Genomic DNA, 17,843 nt, shown 5'->3' on the forward strand with positions numbered 1-17,843 from the left:
CTTGAAGGATGTCAGCAGACATAAACAATCAAGTAAATAAATAAAACACTCAAAAGCAATGCTATCAAATTGCATTTCTGAGGCCAGTACCCTACACAGGAAAGGCAAGAAGACCTTGACACCATTCTGCTGCCTGATAAATAGTTTTTATCAACAGAACACTGACGAAGAGAGCCTACATTCTGACAGCTTTATTCACAGCACTGAGAAAAAATGGCACTGGCATTCCTATGTGGGCAAGAACAATGCCCTCAATTCTCAGAAAAAATCAACACGTGGGAACGACTTTCAGATGCCAGAGGAAAATGTGAGCAACTCGAACTCAGAATGTATATTCACTCATGCTTCCCAAGTATTACAGGCACTTTCACATTTATTTTCAGACTTCTTATATATATATATATGTACACACATACATATCAACTGTAGTAAAGCTAGTTCAATCCTAGAATTAGAGGAAACAAATATTTTCATTCTTAATCTGCAATCTTAGAATAGAAGAAAAAAGAGGAAGTGACTTCTCCAAGACATCCAAAGAGCCAAAAGAAATGCAAACACAGATCTCCTGATGCTATACCCATAGCTCCAACTAAATCTTATTGCACTCTTCCTTAGAGGAAAGAGCCCTGCTGTTTTAACACATCAAGTATGTAAATAACTTCATTGGGAATGTCACAAGAGTCCTTCTATTGGGGTGTCTCTGGAACCAGCATGCAGAGTATAGGAGACACCCCAAAATTCTTAAAATTTAAATTCTGATAACAAAGGAGTTTCTCACATAGCATTATATTTCTCAGTGAGATAAAAACAGACATATCAGAGAGTAGAAATTATAAATTTTCTTTACGAGAAAATCATAATCTTCAATGAAAAGATTTTTTTCAAAAAGTATTTGAGATAGTTTATTATCAGGATGATAAACTAGTATAAAATGTAAATTATAATTTTTACTAACTTTAATTTAAAAAATACTTCACACAAAAATTTGGAACAAATGCACAGACAGTCTTGCGTCAAAATTAATGCATGGCCTAGGCTGCAGAAATAACATTAACTGAAGTCAAGCCATTTCCATATTGTTTTACACTTAAGTAAAATCATTCTCCAAAAATGCACCATTATCCAATACTTATGCTCCAAATATTGTGTGTGAAGCATTTTTTTTTCACGTAGTATTAGCACACACACTCTTTCTTCCAAAGAATACAGACTTCCAAGATAACAGTGTTTGAAAACGACGCTGCCATGCCTCCCTGGGTAGTCTTCACTTTCCTGAGGTTCGAGAATACATTCAGATGGCCCACAGGAAAAAGAATACAGAAGCAATGAGCCAAGAAAGGAGGGGGCAGGAAGTATAAAAAAAAAATGCATATGTGGAAAGAAAGAAACTGAAGTCGCTCAGTCGTGTCTGACTCAGTCGTGTCTCATGGGGGTCCATGCAACCCCATGGACCGTAGCTTACCAGGCTCCTCTGTCCATGGGATTTTCCAGGCAAGAATACTAGAGTGGGTTGCCATTTCCTTTTTCAGGGGCTCTTCCCAACCCAGGGATCAAACCTGGGTCTCCTGCATTGCAGGCAGACAATTAACCGTCTGAGCCACCAGGGAAGTCCTGGATATGTGGAGATCTCTCTATTTTAAGCAAATAATCTGAAGCAGATATGATATTAAGACACCAAACAAAAATACCCCCAAGAACTACATTCTTGATTTTAAAAATGTATTCAGTTAATACAGTAACACTGACATTAAATGATATAACAGTGCTGCTTTCGTTAACCAAAGGTACTGACAGATACAAAAACAGGAAACTGTCTAACTTTCCCAATGCTCTAATAACATTGATTAAACTGTATCTATAAAGACTACTATGGTATACATCATAACCAATGCAGTGGATTAAAAAGTCTCCCTTAAATTATTATAGCCATATTCTAAAATCAAGTAGCATTCTTAATTTTGCTAGGTCTTATATATTAACAACTGTAAACCTCGGTCCATTTCTTCTCAGCCCCTTTTCACTCTACTGGTCAGTTTAAATCCTCTTATCCTGACATTTGTGGCCTTGTAGAACCTCATCCTCCTCTACAAGGTTCTTATAAGTTAGGCTGTTCCAACTCAATACTTCCTAAACAGGCCATGCTTTCCTCTACTGCGGCAGGTGCCCTAAGTGAGGACATGAAGGCCATCTTCAGCGGGTGTGCTATAATCTAAAATTCTAGTTGAAAATTAGATGCATGTACATACAGAAAGGAAAAAAGCAAGCAATAGCTATAGGCATCTAAAAAGCCATGAAAGACATAATTATCATCTTTAATGACAGTAAACAACTGGAAACAAATCTAATCTCCCCGGCCAAAGTAAAAGTATTTATTTCCCACAATGTGTTCATTTCCTTAAGTACTTTCGAGTTCATTAATCGTTGCAGTTTCCCACAACATACTTCCCCCCAAGCAGTCCTCAGACACCAATTTCCGGTACAGAGCTACAGAATGAGAGAGAAGCAGCATCAGCACACCACCCCATCCGTCTGAGGTCACTGCTGGAACTGGGGAACAAGAGCATGCTCGAGCCACGTGACAGCTGCCTTCAGGCTCTGCTCCTGAAGAGGAAGTGACAGCAGTGTGATTCAGGATGGGACACATTCTAAGGATACTAAGAACTCACAAGAACCAAGATAGGAAAGAGAACGGGATAAAGCGAAATTAATCAGAAGAGGGAATGCCACTTATAATGTTGGCATGGTTACGACTGTGACACGGATGAACGATGCAGCCTCTGGTCACATATAAAGTTGCTGCCTAGGATTCCAGTCAACTGTCGGTACATAAAATCTGCTACGGGGTCACATCACTGAAGCCTATTCAAATTCCATTTCCTTTGTACTTGACAGGAAGAAAAAAAAGTTTACTCAACATTTATATGCTGTAAGCTTTTTCAGATTTATCTATTGTCCTCAAAAGCTCATTCTTATGATGGTATATTTACTAATTAGTTATTAGCTGAAAAGACAATCTATAAATTAATACAGGCATTGAAATAAAGACTCCTCTACTTCTCTAATCAATGAAGCTGCCCCATAATGGGATGAGAAAATATTAGGAACTGAATGACAAAATACAGTATTTTAAAACTTGTGCACCCAACAAGAGATACCTGAAGGGAATATTAGAGCCCTGAAAACATACTTTTTTTTTTCCCCCCAAATACTCAATTCAAGAAATTGGGGGTAAAGAAACAGAATAATTCCAAGGGAAAAAACAAAGAATAAAATTTACAAAACAGAAAAGAAACAAACAAAACCAAGCTGTTTCTTTGAAAGAGAAGATTTAAATAGTTAACTCTATATCAAAAATAATCAAGAAAATGCAAATAACGCAAGAAATTAGAAAAGAAATCAAAATCAAAAATACAAGGTAAGAACACTAAGAACAACTTCATAGGTTTGTCAAGTTACATGAAATGGGCAGTTTCCACTAAAAATATGAATTACTACAACTGATTAAACCAGAAATAGACTACTGGAAAACCAAATCAATGATTTAATAAAACAAAAAAACCTCCCAAATCCATTTTTCCCAGAAAAAGCTCACCAGCCCAAAACAGTTTTAAAGGCAAGTTCTACCAAATCTCCAGAGAACGGTTAAATCCCTAATTTATCAAAACTTTTTTTAGAGAATATTAAAGGCAAGCAACTCTAAAAGCTAGTATATAATCCAGATAATAAAATCTGATGAAGACAATTTGATAAAAGAAAGTTTAAAATAATATATGCAAAAAAAACATAGGTTAAAAATACAAAAATCAATGTCAAATGATCACAAGTATCAATGTTAGGAATTCAAAGATAGCTTCACATTAGAAACATTAATATAAATTACATTAAAAGCCCTGGAGAATCCCAGGGACGGCGGAGCCTGGTGGGCTGCCGTCTATGGGGTCGCACAGAGTTGGACACGACTGAAGCGACTTAGCAGCAGCAACAGATTAAAAAAATATGACCCTCTCAGTTGATACAGAAAATACATTAGAAAAGATTCACTACCTAGTCATGTCTTTTACCATCTATTCACGAAACTTTCTAGTTTAATCTTAGAAACTAAGAAAAGAATATCCTGAATCTGAAAAAGAATGTCTATCTTTTTTTTTTTAATCCTAGAGCAATTCTAGAAAACTACACTTAGAAAAAGATGCTCAGGCTCTTGAGTAAATTGTAGGATTATTTCCATGTTTTCAATTATTTACCAAGCTCTTCCTGTGACAGGCTCAGGCTTGCCCACCCACCTATTAACCACAGGACTTGCTTGGCCAATGAGATATAAGTAGTATATCTTATATCTATATATATTAAGATATACTACTTCCAGGCAGAAGAGTCAAGGACCACAGTGTGGTTCCACTGTGTTTTCTTTTCCCTCTATTGTGAGAGCATTGTTTCCCATGTAGAGGATACACATTTAGTCTTGATTCAAAAATCAAGAAGACATGGAACACAGCCCACACCCAACCCATCAAGGGCATATAACATGAGCAAGAATAAACCATTGTCATTATACATCCAGAAGATCTGGAGGCTATTATTGTAGTATAACCTAGGAAAAGTTGACAGTAATCAAGTAAGTGCTAACTAAAATTTTGAGATATTTCATATCATTATGATAGGTTGAAATTAATCTAATAACAAAAAGTGAAGATGACAATGTGGAAAAATCAAACAGTAGTTGCTGGTTGGAATTTAGACTGGCACAACCATTTTGCCAAACCTAGGAAAACTGAAGAAGTAAAACTACATCATACCGATTCTACTCCTAGGTGTTCTACCTGAATAAACTCTTGCACAAATAAACAAGGAAACATATATAATAATGTTCACTGAAGCACTGATTGCTAAAAATATATAAAAGAGATAGTTCCCCAGCAGGAATGGATAAACTGGGTTAGTCATTCAAAAGAACACTATATAGCAGTTGAAATGAATAAAGTAGATTTACACATGATAAAACAACTAATGCATAGTAACAAAGAGATGGGACACTTTAGCAACATCTTTAGTGTTATTTATTTTTACAATATCTAAAACACATGGCTAAACGATGAATCTGGTTAAAACTTTTATGGTGAATATACAACTATTATTACTATATTTTTGTATTTTTAAATATGTCATGACTTTTTAAAAAGACAGAGAACAAAAATAGATTTAAACCATAAAGCACACTGGTCAATCACAAGGTTTGGTGATATAAAGCACTTCAGAGATGACAGGGGCCTTCTAGACTATCTAAGTGACATTATATTCTAAAGATGAAGTCAATTTCTGGGCCTCAGTTTGACACACAGAGATGGAGTAAGTGATTCAAGGTCACAAAACAAGTTATCAACAAGTTCATTCTTAAAATCTAGACTTCCTAACTTCTAGGATAGGTAGGAAAAACGAGGGACATGTGATCAAACAGTGCAGCTGCATCAAGTTCAGAACACCATTCTTTTGTTTTTTATTGTCCCTACCCTTACTCTTGAGACATACTGTATTATTCTCTCTGTGTGAGCTCTAAGGATTTTTAATCGTCTGTTGCTATTCCTTTTCTCAAAACAACTAAAATATGAGAACAACTGTAGCTAAATGAATAAAATAAGTTCTACCTAACACTGGCACCCCACTCCAGTACTCTTGCCTGGAAAATCCCATGGACGGAGGAGCCTGGTAGGCTGTGGTCCATGGGGTCGCTAAGAGTCAGATACGACTGAGTGACTTTGCTTTCACTTTTCACTTTCATGCATTGGAGAAGGCAACCCACTGCAGTGTTCTTGCCTGGAGAATCCCAGGGATGGGGGAGCCTGGTGGGCTGCTGCCTATGCGGTCACACAGAGTCGGACATGACTGAAGTGACTTAGCAGCAGCAGCAGCAACTAATACAAAGGTAAGTAAGGACTATCAAGCACTGATCTTAAGAGTTCAGTGGTCAGGTTCAAAACTTTCACAGTCAAGGTCTGGAATCCTGATTCAATCACTAACTAGCTATGAAATTTAGGTAAGTTACTTAACCTCTTTAAAGTCTTGTATTCCTGATGTGAAGAGCTGACTCATTTGAAAAGACCCTGATGCTGGGAAAGATTGAGGTCAGGAAGAGAAGGAAACGACAGAGGATCAGATACTTGGATGACATCACCGACTCAGTGGGCATGAGTTTAAGTAAACTCCAGGAGTTGGTGATGGACAGGGAGGCCTGGCGGGCTACAGTCCATGGGGTCTCAAAGAGTCGGACACAACTGAGCAACTGAACTGAAGATGGGGAATATCCATAATAGTACCTATCTCATATAGAGTCTTGTCAGTATTACATGAAACGACCCATTTAAAGCTCTTGACATAATTCTTCAACAAACATTGGCTATTAGTATATGCCATAGTAGGCCCTAGTAGCTCAGCTGATAAAGAATCTGCCTGCAACACAGGCAATCCCAGTTCGACTCCTGGGTTAGGAAGATCCCTTGGAGAAGAGAATGGCTATCCACTCCAGTGTTCTTAGGTTTCCCTGGTGGCTCAGATGGTAAAGAATTCACCTACCATGCGGGAGACCTGAATTCGATCCCTGGGTTCAGGAAGATCCCTGGAGGAGACATGCCAACCTACTCCAGTACTCTTGTCTGGAGAATCCCCATGGACAGAAGAGCCCGGCAGGCTACAGTCCATGGGGTCACAAAGAGTTGGACACGACAGAGCAACTAAGCATAACACAGCAAAGTACACATCATGTAAATAAAGTAATTTAGCTATGAAAAGTAACAAACTTTGGATTATCATAAAATTATAGGCATTAAATGCTTTTAAAAAATTACATTGACTTCGGTCAGCATCAGTGCTAATCAAATATATGTTTTGCAAATCAAGAGTGTCTTTTAATTAAATGAGCTAGATTTTAAATCATTACCTGACTCAGGATGAAAACACTTGAGGTTAAACTGCTAAAATTTCATTACCCTGAAATTTCAACCTACTGCAATGTTTCTCAAGTGAAACACTTATGGCCACAGGTAATTTCAAGCTATATAATGCCCTTTCAGAATGGACACCAGCCAATACACATGATCAATACAGCCTGACAGAACATCGGTCCTGCTTATCTTAAAGGGTCAGGAACTACTGTTTCTAATAGAAAAAATGACCCTCTCCTATGTTTTCAGAGAAGGCAATGGCACCCCACTCCAGTACTCTTGCCTGGAGAATCCCAGGGATGGGGGAGCATGGTGGGCTGCCATCTATGGAGTCGCACAGAATCGGACACGACTGAAGTGACTTAGCAGCAGCAGCCTGTGTTTTCTTCATTTTTTTTTTTTTTCCTTTTTAATGTTAAATTTTGACAACTAGTTCATAGGAACACAAAACTCTATTCACAGTGCCAGGCCACAAATGAAGGCAGAGAATACTTTTGCTGCCATTCCACACATCAAGACAGCTCTCCACCCAGCACCCTGACTCACCTCCAGGTCACAGCTGTACTCAGAGCCATCCAGGAGGGTCACTTTACACTGGACAGTTTTGGTCTTCTTGGGGGCTTTCAGAGAGGCCTTCTCTGCTCTTAGCTCATTGGTCTGCACTTCCTTTGTCTCCCTTTTTGCTGCTTCATCCATAAATTCTGCTTCCTGTATTTCCTTCACCTTCTCTTCTTCTCTCTCCTTACTTACTTCTTCAACAAGCTGCTGAGAGGGAAAAAAAAGAATTAAATCCATAGTAAAGGTGACCAATTTGCAGAAGATGACACACACTAAAAAGAAAGATCTTTAGTAAGAACTGTGATTTATGGTAAACACTGTAAGCCTGAGATTTTAAAAGATTTTGAAACTTTGTCAGAAAGGGTATTTCACCACATCTCTCCCCCAATCCACTGCCAATTTTCTTATTTTGCCACTTTGGCAACATCAGAATTAAATGAGTAAAAGAAACTATGTCCCAACAATGACATTTAAATACCATGTTAAATAATAAAACTCCTAATTATAATTACATAACCATGGCAAAACTTAGGCTTCAATAGGCAACCAAAATGCATACACATACAAATGTACTTCTTCCTACCCCTTAAACACTTAAATAAATCAAAGATACAAAAGCGTGTATTATTTAAGAAGGGAGGTGATCCTTGCCTGAGAGTACTTGTCTAACTCTAAAATGAATAAATATGACTTTTTTATGATCTGCAAATACAGGGGATTTTTTTTTTTTTTGCTTTATTTTGAAAGCTTTAAAAGGAATAACAGGAGAATGTTGTGGTAGACCCTCCAAGATCCATATTCCAGATACAGTAAGCCAAAGCAGTATCTGAATACAAGAAATCTGGAAATGGTTCAAAACAAACCCGTTCTGTTAACCTGGTTATGCCATCAAAGCCTTCACTTCCAGACAATCACTTCTCAAAATACTTGTGTCTCCTGACTGCTCACCAGAGGTTTCTCTTCCTTGACGTCAACCTTAATCTCCTGTTGTTTTCTCTGAGCTGTTTCTTCAGCATCACCCTTGGCCCGCCTTTCTTCTTCAGGAAGAGATTCCTCCTTGTCTAAAACCTGTTCTTCCACAACAGGTTGGGCAGGCTCTTTTTTATCTCCTCCATCTTTGGCCACTACTAAGGTATAGGACTTTTGTTTCTTAAGCCAAGGGGGTATGAATCGAGAAATCCCCCGGCTCTCAGATGGATCTTTCTCTTTCTTCTGGCGGCGTGGGCTACTTTGGCTTTCAGCTGGAGGAGATGATTGGGAACCTTTTTCCTCCTCTGGATCAGATGTCTGATTCTGCTGATTTTCTGCTACTTCTTTCGGTTTCTCCTTGGTTGCATCTGCTCCTAACTGGTCAGATTCCTTCTTCACTTCAGATGCGGAGCCCACTTCAGTAGTCATGGTCACAGCTTATTCTATAAACAAAACAAAACCACCAAGAGTTATTTTACAAACTCTCCCCATTTTAGTTTGGAGGCAAGGGGCAGGGTAAAGAAGGGTGGGGAGGGGAATGGCAGAAAGATGACAGGGAGAGAATACATTTAAAAAAAAGGTTAAGAAGCATAAGAGAAAATGGAGACTGCTATCCTTAATGTTTAGAAATCTCTATCAGAATCGAAGAACCAAAATAGCATCACAATAGACTTAACTGTGGTTAATTCTACAGTACAGAGAAAACTTCAAATTGTCAAGAGTTCTAGAAAAAGTAGTTATTGTTCAGTTTCATCTAGGTATGAAAAAATAATCCACTCCCCAAATTTTTAGGGAAAATTGCTTTTCTCTATACTTAGTTTTCCTCATTCACAATATTAAAGCTACTGATATTAAGCTACTCATAATGCTAGAAGATCCTGAGACATATTTCATTGCAATTTCACAAATTAAAATCAATATCTAAAGAAATGTTAGGTATAATAAAAATGAATTTTAAGTACTGGGTACCTAATTGTGAGAAAATTAAAATGAACACAAATATCTTTTTTGTTCCAATATTAAACCCCATAATTCACCATCACTATCCCAATGTAAGTTAGTCTTTAAGAAAGGCACTAAAACTATAATCAAAACTCCAAAATTCCATACCACCCAACCTCATACACAATTTTCTTAGTATATGTGATTATAGAAAAATATCTAGGGGTCCCAACTTAAACCAAATAAAGACATCATAGGAGTGAAGGAAATGCATCTAATATTCAATCCTTTTACAACTAATGAAAACAAAACTGAAATTAAATCTAAAAGTAACTCATTGTCTGAAATTTACATAAAGAGGGACTTTCAAAGTATCATAGCACCACTGACATAAAAAAAAAACAAAAACAGGCAGGCAGGAAAAGATGCTCAACATCATTAATCAAAGAAATGCCCACTAAAACCACAATACACCTGTCAGAATGGCTATCTTCAAAAAGAACACAAAAAACGAATGCTGACATGGATGCTGAGAAAAAGGAACTCTCAAACACTGATGCTAGGAATGGAAACTGGTGCGACCACTGTGGAAAACGGTACAGAGGTTTCTCAAAACTCTGAAAGAATTACTGTGTGATTCAGCAATTTCACTTCTGGGTATATATAAGAAAGAAACAAACAAACACACTAATTTGAAAAGATATACACACCCCAACGTTCATAGCAACATTATTTACAATTACCAAGTCATGGAGGCAACCTCCATACCCATCAATAGAAGGATGGATAAAGATGCAGGGTATATAGACAATGGAATACTCAAGTCACAAAAAAGAATGAAGTTTTTCCATTTGCATCTGGAGGGTACTAGGCTAAATGAAATAAGTCAGACAGAGAAAGATAAATAATGTATGTTATCACTTACATGTGGAATCTAAAAAAATAGATTAGTGAATATAACAAAACAGAAACAGATTCACAGATACAGAGAACAAATTAGTGGTTACCAGTGGTGAGTGTGAAGGGGGGACGGGCAGAATAGGGGTAAGGGATTAAGAAGTACAAACTACAGGGTACAAAATAAATAAGCTACGAGGATATATTATACAACACAGGGAATATAGCCAGTATTTTATAATAACTGTTCATGAAGTATAAACACTAAAAATAGTGAATCACTAAGTTGTACACCTATAACTTGCATAATACTGTACATCAACTATACTTCAATAAAAACATTTTTTAAATTAAAAAACTGGGCAGGGACAGCAGACACAGCGTGCTCTCCTTGCTTGCCCATGATGAAAGTACTCAAAGGCCTGGCGCCCTGACCGATGGAAAACTTCACAGCTATCTTCAAAAGTGGTACAAACTTGAAAAGTTCAAAAACAAAGGACACTGGATTTTTATTGTTTTAAGATTTATTGAAGTATAATTCACATACCATAAAATTCACCCTTTTAAACTATACAGTTAATGATTCTAAGTATATTCAAAACGTTGTACAACCATCACCGTTCTCTAATCCCGGAACATTTTCATCATCCCAAAAAGAAGCCCTGTGTCATTAATAGTTACTCTCCAACCCCCTCTTCCTGCAGCCCATTGAGATCACTAAACTACTTTCACTTTGTATAGATTTGCCTATTTGACATTTCAAATAAATGGAATCATACAATATGTTGCATTTTCACTTAGCATAATGTTTTTAAGGTTCATCCATGTTGTAGTACGTATCAGTACTACACTTTTTTTTTAATTATTCACCTTTTTTGCAAATTATATATCTGAGGAGTCCAATATCCAAAATAAACAAAGAACTCTTTTTTATGTATACATTCATGAGAAATGCTGGGCTGGAGGAAGCACAAGCTGGAATCAAGATTGCCGGGAGAAATATCAATAACCTCAGATATGCACCTTTATGGCAGAAAGTGAAGAACTAAAGAGCCTCTTGATGAAAGTCAAAAAGGAGAGTGAAAAAGTTGGCTTAAAGCTCAACATTCAGAAAATGAAGATCATGGCATCCGGTCCCATCACTTCATAGCAAATAGATGGGGAAACTGTGGAAACAGTGGCTGACTTTATTTTTCTGGGCTCCAAAATCACTGCTGATGGTGACTGCAGCCATGAAATTAAAAGACGGTTACTCCTTGGAAGGAAAGTTATGACCAACCTAGACAGCATATTCAAAAGCAGAGACATTACTTTGTTAACAAAGGTCTGTCTAGTCAAGGCTATGGTTTTTCCAGTGGTCATGTATGGATGTGAGAGTTGGACTATAAAGGAAGCTGAGTGCCAAAGAATTGATGCTTTTGAACTGTGGTGTTGGAGAAGACTCTTGACAGTCCCTTGGACTGCAAGGAGATCCAACCAGTCCATTCTGAAGGAGATCAGCCCTGGGATTTCTTTGGAAGGAATGATGCTAAAGCTGAAACTCCAGTACTTTGGCCACCTCATGCAAAGAGTTGACTCATTGGAAAAGACCCTGATGCTGGGAAACATTGAGGGCAGGAGGAGAAGGGGACAACAGAGGATGAGATGGTTGGATGGCATCACCGACTCAATGGACATGGGTATGGGTGGACGCCAGGAGTTGGTGATGGACAGGGAGGCCTGGTGTGCTACGGTTCATGGGGTCGCAAAGAGTCGGACACGACTGAGCGACTGAATTGAACAAAGAACTCTTGCAACTCAACAGTAAAGAACAGAAAATAATTATTTTTTAATGGACAAAAGGCTCTGAGTAGAATTCCTCCAAATAAAAAATGACCAATAAGTACTTGAAATGATTCTGAACATTATTAGTCATTAGGAAATGCAAATCAAAACCACTATTAAATACTACTTCATATCCACTAGTATGGCTATAATCAAAGACAAGAACACATACTGGTGAGGTTGTTAGAAAATTGGAACCCTCAACATTGCTGGAAAGAATGTAAAATGGTACAGCCACTTGGAAATCAGTTTCGCAATTCCTCAAAAAAGTAAACATGAAGCTACTGTATGACTCAGTGATCCCACTCCTGGGTAAACACCCAAAAGAAAAGAAAATATATGTTTACCCCAAAACTTGTAAATGAACTTTTCTAGTAATTCATAACAGTCAAAAAATGGAAACAACCCAAATGCTCACCAACTAACGGATGGATAAACAAAATGTGGTACATCTACACAACAGAATATGAAGCAGTTTTGAAAAGGAATGAAGTACTGATACATGCTTCCCTATGAACATTGAAATCATCATGCTAAGTGAAAGACTGCTGCTGCTGCTAAGTCGCTTCAGTCGTGTCCGACTCTGTGCGACCCCATATACAGCAGCCCACCAGGCAAGAGCAGTCCCCAGGCAAGAGCGCTGGAGTGGGTTGCCATTTCCTTCTCCAATGCATGAAAGTGAAAAGTGAAAGGGAAGTCGCTCAGTTGTGTCTCTTCGCGACCCCATGGACTGCAGCCCACCAGGCTCCTCCGCCCATGGGATTTTCCAGGCAAGAATACTGGAGTGGGGTGCCATTGCCTTCTCCGGCTAAGTGAAAGAAGACAGATACAAACAGCCACTTGTATAAAATTCCCAGAATAGACAAATACTCAGACGAGGAGCAAACTAGTGGTTGCAAAGGGCTAAAAGGAGTGGAGAATGGGGAGCAACTGTTGATAGGTACAGGGTTTCTTTCTGGAGTAATGAAAATATTTTGGAATTTGACGTGATAGTTGAACAACCTTGTGAATATACTCAAAACCACTGAATTGTAAACTTTAAAGGGGTGATATCTCAATTAAAAAATAACTTTTAAATTGTTATATACTTCTAATGCTGCTGCTAAGTCGCTTCAGTTGTGTCCAACTCTGTGCAACCCCATAGACAGTAGCCCACCAGGCTCCGCTGTCCCTGGGATTCTCCAGGCAAGAACACTGGAGTGGGCTGCCATTTCCTTCTCCGATGCAGGAAAGTGAAAAGTGAAAGTGAAGTCGCTCAGTCATGTCCGACTCTTAGCAACCCCATGGACTGTAGCCCATCAGGCTCCTCCATCCATGGGATTTTCCAGGCAAGAGTACTGGAGTGGGGTGCCACTGCCTTCTCCATATACTTCTAATAGGCAAGCATAAAAACATTCACTTAGTCAGCCTGTATTTCATGGGCATAGGTCTTCCTGGTGGCTCAATGGTAAAGAATCCGCCTGCTATGCAGAAAACCACCTACAATGCAGGAGATGCAGGTTCAGTCCCTGGGAGGGGAAGATCTCCTGGAGAAGGAAATGGCAACCAACTCTAGTATTCTTGCCTGGAAAATCCCATGGGCAGAGGAGCCTGGCAGGCTACAGCCCACAGTGTTGCAGGAGTCAGACACAATACAGCGACTAAGCCACCAACCACCACCACAACATACCAAGTACCAAGCACATGAATAAAGACTACCTTCAAGGACAGTGGGTTATAGATCAATCAAAAGCACACTGCTCAAAGAGCAAAAGATGAACACTTAACCAGGATTAGGACGAGAGAATTATCAGACAAATCTTTCTGCAAAAATCAACATTTGAGTTGCTTTAAAATAATGCGTCAAAATGGGAAACTTGTGCCAGACATATGCAAGTGTGTAGAGACATGAGAATACTCCTCCCACAGGAAACTCAAACGTACTGAACAGTAACACACTGTAGAAGTGAAGTGGGGGCTTGAGAGTGGAAGGAGGAAGGTGAATTGGTGATGAAGTAGGAGAAACAGGCTGAAGCCAGAACACAAAAGGTTTTGCATGTCATGCTAAGAAAGGTCTGGAGGTGGATTTAAAAGCAATGAGAAGTCACATAAGAATTTCAAGTAGAGGAGTAAAGTAATCAGATTCATATTTGGGATAGCTCAACCTTGTTATAAGTACAGGATGAGAGAAAAGAATGAAACAGAAAGGTATCTAGGAGGCTGATACTATAATCTAAGCATGAGAAGATAATGGTCTACACTATGGCAGAAGCAGTTGGGTATAGGATAAAAAATGAATCTGATGGTCAAGACAAAGATGGAACATGACGTGGCATCTATCTGAAATCAGCAAGTCAATGAGAAGAAAGAGTCCAGGAAAAGTCCTAGGTCATGAGAGACTGAGATGATGTTAGAACCATTCATGGAAATAGGGAACACAAGGAGAAGAAGGTCTGGTTGACGCAAACTTGATTTTCAGTTTATTGTGACTATGAAGTCTGTGAAGGTGTTCAGCTGGCCACTCGACACCCAAGTCTTAAAGGGAGACCACATACACACTAGAGATACAGGTGTGGGAGCTGTCGTCACGTGAGAGATGACTGGAAGCACAAGTGATAGGGACAACACCGAGGGGAAAGTGTAGTTTGAGCTCCGAGGGCTCTGGAGAGAACCCTTCTAACCACCGATATTTAAGGGACAGGTAGAGGGACACAGGTGAGAAGAAACACACGGTAAAACAAGGAAATCAGAGCACAGGAATGTTCTTGAGGGCAATGCTACAGAAGAGGGAATAGTTAGGTAACTATATTAAATACATGTCCAATCTTACATCTTATTTTTACATGCATGAAGTTCAAAATCATGTCTTCCAGTAAGACTCTTATATGAGTACTTGAACTAGCTCCATATTGCGCAGAAAATCTTTTTTCCTTTTTAAGGTACCATTTTCCAGGTACCAATTAAGTGGAAAATACTATTTACATTGATCATGAAATGAGCAAAGCTGACTTTTGGCAATATTCTCTCATTACATTTGAAGAGCCAAATCAATGCCCTAGTAAAAATTAAAACAAAAATGCCTCATACTTTTCTAAGCCAACCAAGATAATTGGCAGTTCTCTAACTACTTTAGCTGTGAGAAACAATCTGGAGACTGATCAACTAAAGCTGATTTGGGGTCAAAATATTTCAGAAGCAATGAAATATAAAACTAAAGTTTCCACTATTATGCTAAAAGTATTCAGTTCAGTTCAGTCACTCTGTCGTGTCCGACTCTTTGCAACCCCATGCACTGCAGTACGCCAGGCTTCCCTGTCCAACACCAACTCCCAAGCCTTGCCCAAACTCATGTCCATCAAGTCAGTGATGCCATCCAACCATCTCACCCTCTGTCCTCCCCTTCTCCTCCTGCCCTCAATCTTCCCCAGCATCAGGGTCTTTTTCAATGAGTCAGTTCTTCGCATCAGGTGGCCAAAATATTGGAGTTTCAGCTTCAACATCAGTCCTTCCAATGAACACCCAGGACTGATCTCCTTTAGGATGGACTGGTTGGATCTCCTTGCAGTCCAAGGGACTCTCAAGAGTCTTCTCCAACGCCACAGTTCAAAAGCATCAATTCTTTGGCACTCAGCTTTCTTTATATTTTCTTTATATTTAAAAGTGTTACTATTTGCATTTTAATCATAAAATCCATCACTGCTCACCAGGTCAGACATCATGTATATGATTTCTGCTTCTCACAACAGCCCACAGGGTAGGTATTAGCCCCATTGTACAGTAATAAATGGAAGAGTGACTTGTTAAGTTACTTGTTAAGTGACTTGTCTAAGGCCAATGAATGGAGGATGACACAGCTGTGTACACCTATATTTTGTAATGCAGTCACAGCTCCATTGTATATCAAAGACTGAATTAACCAGAGCCAATGACTTAGTCCTCAAAAGAAGATTCACATCAGTCTATCAAAATGACTCCAGAATAACATGAATCTTTTCTGTGATTTGCTATGATTAGCCCAGCATGCATATGTGTGTGTGCTCAGTTGTGTCTGTCTCTTTGCGACCCCATGGAATATAGCCCACCAGGCTCCTCTGTCCACAGGATTTTCCAGGCAAGAACACTGGAGTGGATTGCCATTTCTTTCTCCAGGGGATCTTCCCAACCAAGGAACTGAACCTGCATCCCCTGTGTTGGTAGGCGGATTCAGGTTCTTTACCACTACACCACGTGGGAAGCCCTCACCTCCCCCAAATAAGAAATGTACAGAGGCATTCTCACCACAAAGAAAACCATATCTGAAGGCTACTACCTGGCCATGCAGCCAGCATTGAGCTGATGGATCAAAACCAAAGACAAGGTGCTACTACATACACAAAGAGCACAGATAAACCACACTGCAACACTAAGCCTCACACAGCAGTCTTCTTCAAGCACAATGTACTCGCAAGACCTGTTTCAAGAATTTCAAAGCTGAGCAGTGTTGCCCATCAAAGGGAAATTACAAGATAAATTACAATAGAAACGGCTAATTGGATTGTAAATATTCAACAATAAGGGTGGATATAATTTATGTAAATAAGTACATTCTTAAAATAGTTTCAAGAGATCGTGTTTAGATCAAACCTAAACACTACCTTCTTTGTTGATAAAAGTTTCTTGAACAAATTACCACCATCAAGAAAACATGATTATAGCACATCCATTCACCATAATTATCATGCCTGTACCGCTCAGAGTTCCAAATGTGGATAAGCTTTTAAATACCACTGCCCACTAAAATGGAAACTCCTGCAATGGAACACAAGCCCTCCACTAAAATGAAAGCCCCCTGAGGGTTGGGATCTTGGGATCTTTCTTTTAATTCACTGCTAAGTTCCCAGCATCTAGACTGGCACATAAGGGACATCAGATAAATATGTACTGAATGAGTGTTGTCTGGACTAATACCTTCATTTTATCTTATCAACAAGGAAACTGAGGCTCAGCAAGACTCAGGCTGAGCCTGAGACTTTGCCTGAGATTACAAAGCCAGGTGGGCAAAGCCAAAACCAGAAAGCACTCAAACTCAAGCAATGCTCATTCCACCAAGCTTTAATTACACATACCTAAAACCCATCATTAATATAGTTACATAACAAACTAAGTAAAGACCACCCTACTTACCAGCAACCAAAAAGAACACTGCTGTGAACAGTCAGCCCATTAGACAGGCATGAGCTTTTGACACAATTACCATGCTGGCAAGCTCCATCTGGGTTGATAAAAGCGTTCATTATTTTAACAGCTCCATGAGAAAAAACACACATCATTTAACACAGAACCAAGCAGAAAACTATCATCCACAGAGGAGCAGCACAGGTTAGGTAAAGAGCTGTGTTACATGAAACTACTTTTTTTCTGATGTTTAAAAAAGGAGGCAGGCTCCAAGGTGCTGTCATTACCACTGGCCTAAACTATCTACCCTGTAATATTATGCTAACACCACTAGCAAAACACCAGCCCTTAAACAGAGGACAACAGTAAGCAAAGCCAAGCACGAAGATACACAATCCAGACACTCCCACAAAGAACTTCAAGCAGAACTTCATGTTCATTATTGGGTCCAGATGTTTCCTTAAAACCTTTGGAGAACCAGCGCTACTCTAAGAGCCCTCACTGTTAATAAAATCCCTGTCCAGGAGGAAGAGGGCAGGAGTTGCTGCCCACTGAACAGCTCCCATCCTCGGCTGAGATCACAAG

The 17,843-nt window shown here is 39.1% G+C and overlaps 1 protein-coding gene across 13 annotated transcripts in view; it reads right to left on the reverse strand.

The window, feature by feature from the left end:
- The window catches only part of EPB41L2 (erythrocyte membrane protein band 4.1 like 2), a 208,534-nt gene that overhangs the window by 99,162 nt on the left and 91,529 nt on the right, over positions 1–17,843 (reverse strand). For 12 of the 13 annotated variants that reach the window (XM_055535623.1, XM_055535621.1, XM_055535627.1 and 9 more), the window contains 2 exons: positions 8,442–8,905; positions 7,482–7,700 (listed from right to left, as the gene is read on the reverse strand). In XM_055535623.1, the coding sequence (XP_055391598.1) occupies positions 7,482–7,700; positions 8,442–8,891 (669 nt within the window). In that variant the 5' untranslated portion in view covers positions 8,892–8,905. The remainder of the gene's footprint in view (positions 1–7,481; positions 7,701–8,441; positions 8,906–17,843) is intronic. The other variant, XM_055535626.1, reaches the window with a different exon arrangement.

The sequence above is a fragment of the Bubalus kerabau genome, chromosome 9, assembly GCF_029407905.1.
Source record: "Bubalus kerabau isolate K-KA32 ecotype Philippines breed swamp buffalo chromosome 9, PCC_UOA_SB_1v2, whole genome shotgun sequence".
Classification (NCBI taxonomy): domain Eukaryota; kingdom Metazoa; phylum Chordata; class Mammalia; order Artiodactyla; family Bovidae; genus Bubalus; species Bubalus kerabau.